Source organism: Rutidosis leptorrhynchoides, chromosome 8 (genome assembly GCF_046630445.1).
Source record: "Rutidosis leptorrhynchoides isolate AG116_Rl617_1_P2 chromosome 8, CSIRO_AGI_Rlap_v1, whole genome shotgun sequence".
In the NCBI taxonomy this organism is placed as follows: domain Eukaryota; kingdom Viridiplantae; phylum Streptophyta; class Magnoliopsida; order Asterales; family Asteraceae; genus Rutidosis; species Rutidosis leptorrhynchoides.
In genome coordinates this window covers 302201622-302213730 of record NC_092340.1, presented here as the reverse complement: position 1 = coordinate 302213730, position 12109 = coordinate 302201622, and the positions used below count along the sequence as shown (strand labels likewise).

Sequence of the window (12109 nt, the reverse complement as noted above, 5' to 3'; positions counted from 1 at the left end):
GACAAGGGTCACAGAACAGGTTTGTTTATTTAATTTGGACTTCGTTTGGGTTGCCAAATGATGTACGAAAGATATCAGATAACTGGTAAATACCCGTGTGTCACACAGTGTGGGATTTTAACCCACTTTTGATGACTTGTGCAGTGCATTTCTTGCACTTTCCAGACCCTTCCCAAATATTACCCCGTACCTAAATTCTTCCCCTTTGAAACCCTAATTGCTAAAACTAGTTCTTGAGCTCAAATTGTTCTTGGAATCGTGTTCTTTGTTGTCTACTGATTCTAACAAGGTAAGAAACATGTGTTTTTGTGTTCAATTCATGGTTAAATTCATAGTTTTGTGTAAGTTTTGTAAAAAACTTGATTTTGTGTCAAAACCCATGAATTTGATGTTGTTATAGTCCAAACTTTGTGGGTTTATAGTCTATAACATATAGTGATTGAGTTGTGGTAAGTTTTGGTGTCGAAAATGAGCTCTAGATCGAGTTTTGGCGAATTTAGCTTGAAGTCCGTAACTTGTGTTCAGCTTCTGAAGAAGATGAACACAGTCGGCCGACTGTCGGTCGACAGTCGACCGACTGAGGGTTGAACCGGCCGATTAACGAAGACAACTGACCGACTGAGATTTACATTCGGCCGATTGATGTAATACCAAGTGAGTCGACCGACTGAGAAGGTCAGTCGACCGATTGTGTAGACAGTCGACTGACTGTCAGTGTCAGTCGACCGACTGAGTATCTAGGGCAGAATATTTTACCTAAGTGTTGATTTTTAGCCGTTATGCTACCCGTTTGTATTTTGATGTTTATGATGTAAATTTTGAAAGTGCACAAGTGTTAAGGAGAAAATTTTTAGCGGACAGTTTTCTGACAAAATTTTCTGTATTGTGTTATTTGGTGTTTATGGACATAAACTAACTCGTGTATATGTATTTCTCAGGAGAAAAGGAGAAAGAGAAGGTTCAGTGATTAGATAGCTGAACACCTTCTCGTTTGCTGGTAATCGGTGAGTGGGACTAACTGGAGTATATAGTATATAGTAGCATGTTATATTATGACTGCCATGCTTGTTAGATATACTTATTGTTGTGGATAGTTGGTACATTGTGATGACTGCATGTTGGTTGATGCTTGTCTGCTGGAGCCCAGTGCGTCCTTATTGTGTGGTGGCCTCGGTAGGAGAGATCAACCTGCGGGTTGGGTTCCTCATGTGGTGGCCTAGACAGCCGTGGTGTATATATATGTGAATGACGCGTCCGTCGCGTGTGGATTATGTATATACATACGGTGGTGGAGGAACTTCTGGTAAGCCCCAGTCCGATCAGCTGGTGGTTAATGGTTTGGCGCGAGCCGCCAGAGTCTCTGTAGACGGCACATGGGTGATGTTTGTGTGTTAGACTAAGTGACATGATTAGTATAACACTTATGTATACTATGGCCTGTAGTTAGTCGTACTCACTTAGCTTCGTGCTAATTCCCCTCCATATCCTCCCTGCAGGTTGTTAGCTTTTGTAGATAGTGCTTTTGGGAGAAGACGGGCATGATGATGTTATGTTTGACAGGGTTAACTCTGATGTGGTCTTTTAGAATATGAACCGTGTACCTTTGAAAACAGAATGTATTTACGTCTCTTCCTATTAATATGTAAATTGTTTTAATGACACGTGACATCGGTTTGTACAAATGTTGATATCGTAATTAATTAATATTATGCTTCCGCCACGTATAAAAAAAAAATAGCGGTGTCACACTTGTTTAGGTCAAGGCTAAGCAACTTTCATGCACATGTTTACTTTGTGAAGTACATTTATACTCGTGCACTCGAGGTGAGATCATAGTCCCATATTTTCAAATACTTTTATACTTTTAAATCGTAGGCTGAGAAACATATACATTACATACTTATATACATTTCATATGTATATATGCTTTTCATACTTTTATACTTGAACACGAATACAAAAGCAAAGATACATACGAGTTAGAACAAAAATCCTCAAGTCCAATTACCATTAGTTACACTAGGGTGTGAGCAAGAATTTATGTTGTGTGGCCATACGGGTTAGACGAACCCTCATCTGAGGGATGAAACATATTTTCGGGATATAGTGTAGGTTCTAACACTATTATGCAGAGGTAAGATTCAGTTAAGTTTTGGTAATTGGGTGCTCGTGATACATACAACATCTTTTGGGATGTACACGCTTGATATTCACTTTATACTAAATCTTGTGGTTTACAAACAACATCTTTTGAGATGTATACGCCTTGATACAAACACATCTTTTGAGATGTATACGATTTGATACTAAACCTTGTGGTTCAAAAACATACTTTTACAAATACACTTATGATCTCACCAACGTTTTCGTTGACAGTTTTCTATATGTTTCTCAGGTTCATACATGGCTATTTGATACATGCTTCCGCGTACACTTATACTTGCTTGGAGTCAAGCATACATGCATACACTCTGATTTCTTGCTTGGAGTCAAGCATACATACATGCATACGCTAGTGATAGCACCTTTGAATTCAAACAAATGTTTACATACTTACACTATTTATAGCAGCCGTGATTTTCAACTTATTATGTCGCAAGTTATTTCATTTATACTTTATAACTTTTGTAAACTTAAACTTGTTGTCGAACCATTTGGTAAACTAAACTTTGCAAGTCTTGTACTTTTCAAATGAATGCGACATAGTTTTGGTCAAACGAGTCTCATATAGGGACTACGACCACGTAACGGGACCTAAGTTAGCGGCGCCGTCAATGACGATTTTGTCGGGTCGTGTGATGACCCAGAAATTTCGACAAAATTTAAACTTAATCTTTGTATGATTAACATTTCCGACACGATAAGCAAAGTCTGTAAAACTGAATCTCAAAATTTTTGAATTACTTTTATATATTTAAATACCTTCGGTTGTTTTCGACGATTCGCGAACAATTATATGTAAAAAGATACATATATACTATAACATGAAAAGGTAACAATGTATTAATTGTTTGATACCGTACATTAAACTTATTGGTTTAAATATCTATTTTAATGTATATGATAAATTTAAATATTTATTATTAAAATTTATTTATAAATAACGTCCAATGTGTATTTAAAAACTGATTTATGTATATTAAAAAGATATATACATATATATAATAAACGATAGTAACATTCGTTTATTGATTCAATTGATATTTAGATAAGTTAACTAAAGCGTTTAAGATGAACCAGTTAAACACTAATTTGCTACAGTGTTTTCAAATTGCCACATTAAATGCTACAGTGTTTTCGAAAATCACTATTTGCTACAGTGAATTGCTACAGTAAAACACTATTTTAAAATGTATTTTTAGCAAATAACGAGATGATGATTTATAGAAGTAAATGACCAAAATACTCGAAAGTTTAAGATATACTATGAGTGGTATAGTTTATGGATAACTTAAGGCTATATTTTGACAAAGGTACGTGTCACGAAACGTAAAATGCAAGTTTTCTCAGCGTACGAAAGGACATTCGAAAAACCAGAACCGGGACATAAGTCGAGTGATGACGTACGACTTATCGGAACAAAAATTACAAGTCAACTATGCACGTGAATTTAATATAATATATAATTAATTATTTAAATTATATATATTATATTAATAATTAATTATGTCGACGAGCTAAATTACAAAACAATGTGAGCTGTCCCTGGTCCTCATGCGAGTCGCATGGCCAGAAGGCCATTTCCATGCGAGTCGCATGACTCCAGATTTCAGGCCAAGTGCTATAAATTCTCGAGTTTTGGCCAGATAAATCACACACACATATATATTATTTTTACTCCGTATTTATTTATTTTATTATTATTATTATTATTATTATTAATAATAATAAGATTATTATTAATCTTATTATTTTTATTATTAGTGTTATTATTTTTGCGATACAAAAATAATAATGTACATAAAATATTACGACGGAGTGTTGTCCAAGTAATTTTCAAAATGAGTTTTCGAGCAAGCTAGAGCTAAGGAAATTATGGGTTATTGCCAAGGAGGTTATGGGTAATGTTCGGGGGTATTTTTTTGTGAATCAAACCTCGTGTTTATCATCTCCGATGCGTCTACGTGCTTTCCTGCAATATTGTATATCAATATTAAACAGTGAGTTCATTTGATCCCTTTTTACATATATTTTTGGGCTGAGAATACATGCAAATGCTTTATTAACCGATATACAATATTTATATGCGTGAGTTTCATATGATCCCTTTTTCAAACTATATTTTTGGGCTGAGAATATATGCACAGTTTTATAAACTGTTTTACTAAATGGATACAAATACTAAAACTGATTTTGTGTGAGTTTCATTGATCCCTTTTTAATTGCTTTTGCAATATATATTTTTGGGCTGAGAATACATGCAAATGCTTTATTAACAGATATACAATATTTATATGTGTGAGTTTCATTTGCTCCCTTTTTAAATACTTTTGCAATATATATTTTTGGGCTAAGAATAATGCACTTTATTTTAAACGCAATGGATACAAGTACATACTAAATTCTACACCGAGTTTGAACCGAAAATCCCTTAGCTTTGGTAACTAGTAACTGCCAGTTATAAGAACTGGTGGGCGCGAGTAGTTATATATGGATCCATAGGGCTTGACATCCCCGTCTGTTCCAGGTATAGAAACCCTGGCCTGAACTATAAAACAGACGTATGCTATTTGAGTTTAGTACACGTTGGTTTGCGTGTATTGTACATGTTGGTTGCATGTATGTTAAAACAGGGGTACTTATTATACGTTAAAGTTTAGTTACCAGGGTGCTCAACTTTGTAGAACCGATTGATAAACGTTTCGGATGAAATAACTGAAATCTTGTGATCCACCTTTTATGTAAAACCTATTGATAAACGTTTTGAATAAAACAACTGAACTTTTGTAAATCCACATTGATATACGGATTATGTGTAATATTAAAACTATGAACTCACCAACCTTTGTGTTGACACTTGAAGCATGTTTATTCTCAGGTTTCTAGAAGTCTTCCGCTGTTTGCTTATATGTTAGACAAGCTATGTGCATGGAGTCATACATGGCATATTTTTCAAGGAAACGTTGCATTCACCAAATCATCACCATGTATCTTATTTTGACTGTACTGTCAACGGAAGTACTATTGTAAACTATTATTTACAGTGATTGTCTATATGTAGAAATCATCAGATGTTAAAAACCTTTGATTTAAATATTCATTTATGGTGTGCCTTTTCAAAAGAATGCAATGTTTACAAAACGTATCATATAGAGGTCAAATACCTCGCAATGAAATCAATGAATGACGTATTGTCCATATGGATTTGGAGTGATCGTCACAGGTCGCTACACTATTAATCAATGGAACTAGGTAGTTGAAAATATGTATAACAGATTCTAAGGAATTGATCGTTCTCCTAGACAACTATACATATCAATTAAGCTATGCCGAAAGTATCTACAAGAGTAGTTCTTACATTCCTATATAGATTAATCATTTGAATGCAACTTACCCCTTTTGGTAAAAGACGGGCAAACACTTGTCACTAGGTGTAAATCGATATACTAAATTAACAAGATGATGTTTCTTGGTTAAACAAATATACCAACTAATTGAATCGAAAAGATTAATCTTAACAAGAATGGTTCTTATATTCAAACATCAAACTATCCCGCATAAGAACAATCAATCAAAAACAAACATTCAATATCTCGGTTATTTATCTAGATAAGCATAAAAAGAACTAGCTAACAATTATATTTAAAGACAATAACAAACTGAAAATAAAGATAGATTTCATTGAACTAACAAGAATCGACCTTTTGAAGAAATCTTGGATGATGATCCTGATGATTCTTGATTCCGGATTGAAATGATGGATTAGGTGATCCTGGATTACTCCAAGGATCACCTTGAATCGTAACCTTAGCCTTTGAAATAACTGTAAACTGGTGTATTGAGAATGAGGCTGGACAGGGGTTTATAAAGGAGAAAAACTGCACCGAAAGTAGAGTGCGCCAAGCGCACATTTAGGGGTGCGCTGAGCGCACTATTCACCTACCCGAATTAAACTTTACAGCTCGACAAAACGCGTTCAAATCTGCTTTACATCTGGAGTGCGCCAAGGAGTGCGCCGAGCGCACTGTAGCAACGCGCACTTTTTCTACAACTCCAGAATTCTCTGATCAAATTTTGGACGAGTGAGCTGAGCGCACTTTACTATTCATCAACTTTTTAACTTATTTTCGATCTCTGAGTAGTATCATCCAAAATTTTCCATATTTCTTCAATTACACAATGATTCTAACTATTTTACAATAAAATGGAATACAAACGAAAATACTATGTTTATACACGAAATAAACAACGATAGAGCTTGATATTGCGACTAAAGATATGTCTAATTTGAGCAATATCAGTTGCCATCTCAGGTGCTTAATCGAGTTTATTTATGCCATTTAAATTCGTTTTATAATTATATTGATGACTTTTTATATGGTGAATATATCAATATCAATATATCAACTCTTTCCGTTTCATAAAAAAATGTCTTGTTTAACTTTTTGTTGAATTTAAGATATATTAATGAGTGCCTAATTTACCAGTAACATTTGAACTTGAGACTTATTCTAATGATATTAGGATGTAGTGATGGTTTAACTTTCAATGTATGAATCCAAAAGATCAAACATATAGTAGAAAACCAAAGAGAAATATTCTAGTATAGGACGTTTGAAAGGTATGCCTAATAATCACAATGATTTAGTAGTGATTTACCAAGTATTTTCACAAACATTTGTTAAAAAAATTAACTAAATATCGTCAACTCTAAAGTATTGTCGTTTATATGCAATATCTTATATCTTATACTACATGATGATTTTTAAAAAGACCTTGAAACATGAGGGGCAAAAAATAAACTTTTTTCATTCATGTAACTTTCAACTTTCAACCATCGTACTACCGTAGTACCGTCTCTCTCACCTGACACATATACTGTAATCGGAAAAATAATGGCCGGCGAGGTTTCAGATCATAATAACCGGAGGTTTTTCGTCGCCGTACATGTTGGCGCCGGTTATCACTCACCGAATAACGAAAAAGCTCTCCGATCTGCTATGAAAACTGCCTGCCTTGCCGCCGCATCTGTTCTCCGAACGGTCTCTCTCGTCAATTACATCTCTCGATTAACTTGTGTATATATACGTATCTGTTTGAATGTATTATTATAATTTTATAGTGATGCTTATTCCGTCATGCGTGAATATGATTTGCTGTGTTTTGATGAATATTTATTTTTCACATTAGGCTGTAAGTTTGTGGAATAATCTGTATAATTATTCGAATTATATATGTTCGAATTGTATATATGTTAAATTACTTCAAAATAGTTATTTTTTTTTCCGAGAAGTATTAGGTTTTTAATTATGAACTTGGAGTCTGTGTTTAGTGGAATGTAGGCAGTGTATGTAATAATTAAGTTTTTTTTTTTTTTTACTTTACTATAATTGAAATTAATTGAGATATACTGTTTGATTAGTTGAAGTTAAACGTCTATTTGATTAAACATCTGCATATAGCTTTGGTTTATTAATGAGTTTAGTGTATATTTAGGTTTTATTGTGTCCGCTTTGGTTTGTTGTAGGGTTCTGGTAGATGTGTAGACGCCGTGACAGCTGCCGTCGAGACTTTGGAGGTATGCATTTTAATATGTATGTGTATCTGTCGATATGTAATTCTTTTAAAAAAAATGTGAATGATTGGTTTAGATCATACTTAATGAGTTAATGTCTTCAATTCTGTTTGATTGTGTGTATGTGTTTCAACTTGATCAACCTTTCTTTAGGTGAATTTTATGGTACCGTGTCTATTTTAGTTGTATGTGTGTGTATGGTGATGATTTTATGGATATTCAACCCTCTTCATCTTGCTGATGATCATATGGAAGACGGAATGAAATAGAGAGCAAAATCAAATAGAATTTGATTAGGTCATTCATGTAAACTGCTCATTGAAAGTAGTAGGTCATTCATGTGAACTGTTCGAGCTAAGAAAAATGGTTATGGTTGTCTTATTACTACAATGTTAGACTGTTCTGTAAGACTAATTTGACGAATGTTGATTTGCAGAATGATCCTTGCACGAATGCTGGGAGAGGGTCAAATTTGACAGAGGATGGTAATGTTGAATGTGATGCAAGTGTTATGGATGGTACCTCTGGAGCATTTGGGGCTGTTGGAGCAGTGCCAGGTATATCCAATTTTTTTTAATCAATTTCTATTTTCTATTATTTTGCTAAGCATATTATGGATTTTGTTCTTACATGCATTCTACCTTTATTTGAAGCAAACGATTACCAGGTGTAAAAAATGCCATTAAGATTGCGGCTTTGCTGGTGAAGGAGCAGAATTTAGGTTCATCCTTGCTGGGTCGAATTCCTCCCATGTAATCTTTCATTGCTTACTTGGTGTCTCATTTTCTATTTTACCAAAACCGTGTTATTTAAATATCCTCAGATTTTTGGTAGGTGAGGGTGCACGTGCTTGGGCGAACTCAAAGGGGCTTAATTTTCACACAACAATTGAAGAGGCTAACCAGGTAGTTTCACCTGAGCCCTACTCTTGGCACTATAATATATTTGAATAGGGTTCCCGTTATCACAGTTTTACATCTTACATGTGACCCCTGAGATTTGCATGTCTACAATTTTGTTCTTGTAGTGGCTTGTGACAAAAAAGGCAAAAGAACATTGGAAGAATTATAAGGCAATGCTTGAACATGCCAAAGCTAGAATATCTCCAACAGAACCATCATCTACTCCTCAACAGTTTGATAATGCGTCAGGTATACATAATAAACAGTATCATCTTTCCAAATGTTTTTGGTTGTTATTTTTCTACATATTATTTATTATTTATAATAGGATTATTAAAGTTAAATAGATGTTGAATTATGTTTTTTAATTCATTTTTTGTTCGTTTAACTAGCAGATGATTTAAACCACATTATTGGTAGCAATTATGCTATTCAACCTGCTCTGGAAGAAGACAGTATCATGGATACCGTAGGAGTTATATGTATTGATAACGAGGGAAATATAGCATCTGGAGCTTCTAGTGGTGGCATTGCACTAAAGGTTTTTTTTGCCTCGTGACTTAATCATATAGTTATTTGACTACATTTTTTAATCCATATGTTAACAGTTTTATATTTAAATTTGAATTAGGTCAGTGGGCGTGTGGGTTTAGCTGCAACATATGGTTCTGGTTGTTGGGCGTCATCTGAGGAGTCTAGCTCTTCAAGAGTTAGTTGTTGTGTTAGTGGTGCTGGAGAATGCTTAATGAAGAAGTTTGCTGCAAGGGAATGTTGCACATCTTCATCGCTGTATGACATCTATATATCTCTCAGATCGTAATTTTCTTTATGAATTATCGATTGCATACTTAGAGCGCTCCCATCGGTCTCACCTTCCACCCCGCCCTCCCCTCCGCCCAGCAGCACCCCGATGGCAGTGATTCACCTACACCTCCGCCCAGGCTTCAGCCCTGCTAGTCGCCATCTTCTTTGTCTTTCTGAGGCATATTGCTGGACGGAACTCATGCTATACATACTTGTACTGATGTACATGGTGTTTCAATTTCTGTGCTACACAATAATTAATTAATATGGTGGGTCCCAATTTATTTAAGGAAGTATTTCATTATTGGTAGTGTTTAGTCCTGGGTTAGCCCCGGAAAGAAGTGCTGATGTGGCGCTGGTGGCGGCTAGTCTTGCGGAGGAAGTATGTCTTGGTTGGGAGCAAGACATGCTTCCTCCCGAGGACTAGCCGCCACATCAGCACCACATCAGCACTTCCTTACCACATTAGCATTTCCCCACCAGGACTAACCTAAGGACTAAACACTACCAACCATGACATACTCCCTCAAATAAATTGGGATCCACTTATATTATTTAATTGAAGAATGTACAAGTTTTAATACTATTAGTACAATGAATAAATACATATACTCCGTCCTCAAACATTTTACAAAAGGGCTTACACGAGGACTAACACGAGGATTAACAGGAGGACTAGCCGCTGCCAATGGCGTCCTCCTTGGCTGGGGTGTGGACGGGGAGCAAGACACAACCGATGGGAGCAGCCTTACTATCTCTACTTTTGCAAACATTTTTTTACCTGTTTGCTAATTCGTTACATATGTATCTATACTCGTATCTTTTCTCCTCAAGATTACCCCAACTTGTTTTTTGTAACTTACATTGATGAAGTTTTGAGCTCACCTCTAATAATTAGTATAGAAGAATTAAAGGTTGGAAGATAGGCGGGTAGGATATGTGATCAAGATGGATCACTGTATAGTCCGAGCTGGATCGATTGGGCTGAGCTACCAACACTTTTTTGTCAATGTATTTCAATTTTTTATACCTTTTTTTTTATGGTTAAGAGCTAATGATTATAATTAAATCTTATTACAATAATAAAGGTCTAGGTATGTGAAGAAAAAACCATTTAGGAGATCGTATCGTATGTATTAAGATTAAGATAGACTTTAGGCGATTCTCAACCCAATTGGCATGCTCCTTAGGGGCCGTTTTTGCCTCTTTAAGATACGTTACAACCCAGATCGACCCATCTCTTAGAAGCTTCATTAAAGGCACAATCGAAAATTGTTTTATGTTTATGTGTATGACTTGGTTATGGTCAACTCTGATTGCAGATTGATGGCGGGTCCAGGTGCGGCCTGTTCAAAAGTTTTACAATCTGTAATCAAAGATAGTAATCAACGTGGTAGTGATAGAAGTGCAGGAATTTTGCTTGTGCAAGCTGAAGCTCCCTCTATGGTGAGTTTGCGATCAGACTTACTATTTAGTTTATGTATTAGTGGTTTCGTTTTTGAAGTTTTAGTGACAGTTTGAATTGATTTTATTTAGGGTCCTGGATCATCTTCACAGTTGAAATCTGTTGAAATTGCTGCTGCCTTCACTACCTTGTCTTTTGGAATAGGCTATTTTGATAGCTCCATGGTGCAGCCAAAGGTATGAAACCTTTATACTGCAAGTATATCAGATTAGATTAAAAAAGTAAAAAAACTTGTGCACTGAATTTACTGTATGATTTTGTTGTTAACATATGAACATATGATCAACATATTTTTTCTTGCTATATGTTATTCACTCATTTGCTAAGTAATCGTATCTTTCATTTTGAGAAATTTTTTAATTCAACGTTCGTCAAATGATTTTATTTTTGTTGATCATTCATGCATGTTGTAATGCTTGAAGTTCTTGTAGATTTATCTGTTTGGTAATCAATCCTTATTTTTATTACAAAAACACATATTCTTGTTCTTTAGCAAATGGTGTTCTTTTGTAATATATTGTTGATATTACAAGTAGGATTGTTATAAAATTCAATTTTGTATGTTATTTGAAACTTTTGCAGGTTTCCATTTTGAGGAGTAGTAATCAACATAATAGAACAGAGATATGTCAATTTGCAGCATTAGCTAACCTTTCTCGCAATTAGATACGGATGAGCCTCATATTGTATGTACAGTTTCATTCTTAATGCAAAAGATATCCAATTTATTTTGTAAATAAAAACAGCATATATTTGTGGAACATATTCATGTTCGTATAAACACTTTGGTCTGCATTCAAGCTGTTGTAGCAGTCTTTGTGTTGGATCTACTCCCAGTAATCCAGTTATACAGAATTTAGGGATATATATGTTATGTTAAATGATAGCACAATTAAGGTTGTAAAAGTCTAGTCAGGACTAGTCACTCAGGACTATGCATAGACTAACCAATCAGTCAAGTCTGGAAACTAGTTGAGGACTAGTCGGATATTGCCGTGTTGTCTTGTCATCAAGGTTGTGATGGTAGGAGGGGCCGACGGGGTGGAATTTCCTCGTTGAATTGGAAACGAATCTGTCGCTTACTTGGCTTCAAGTTCTTGGGTTTTAAACTTTAACAATACCGTTCCGAGAAAGAAAAAATTTGCCTGCTTTAACTTTGTTCAGATGGTTCATTTAAGTTTTTCATCTTACAGTATACATACA

At 35.0% G+C, this 12109-nt stretch overlaps 1 protein-coding gene across 3 annotated transcripts; it reads left to right on the top strand.

Annotated features, from left to right (window-relative positions):
- Positions 1–7023: 7023 nt before the first annotated feature.
- On the top strand, positions 7024–11706 carry LOC139862202 (putative threonine aspartase). Of its 3 annotated transcripts, none has more exons than XM_071850765.1 (10): positions 7024–7202; positions 8172–8292; positions 8403–8487; positions 8559–8640; positions 8763–8886; positions 9033–9178; positions 9269–9426; positions 10764–10887; positions 10978–11082; positions 11489–11706. In XM_071850765.1, the coding sequence occupies exons 1-10, from the start codon at positions 7056–7058 to the stop codon at positions 11570–11572; spliced, it is 1176 nt and encodes a 391-aa protein (XP_071706866.1). In that variant the 5' UTR covers positions 7024–7055; the 3' UTR covers positions 11573–11706. The 3 variants fall into 3 exon arrangements, with proteins under 3 accessions (XP_071706866.1, XP_071706865.1, XP_071706867.1); XM_071850764.1 differs by having other exon boundaries at positions 9030–9178; XM_071850766.1 differs by lacking the exon at positions 7024–7202 and adding an exon at positions 7632–7738 and having other exon boundaries at positions 9030–9178.
- The last annotated feature ends 403 nt before the right edge of the window (positions 11707–12109 follow it).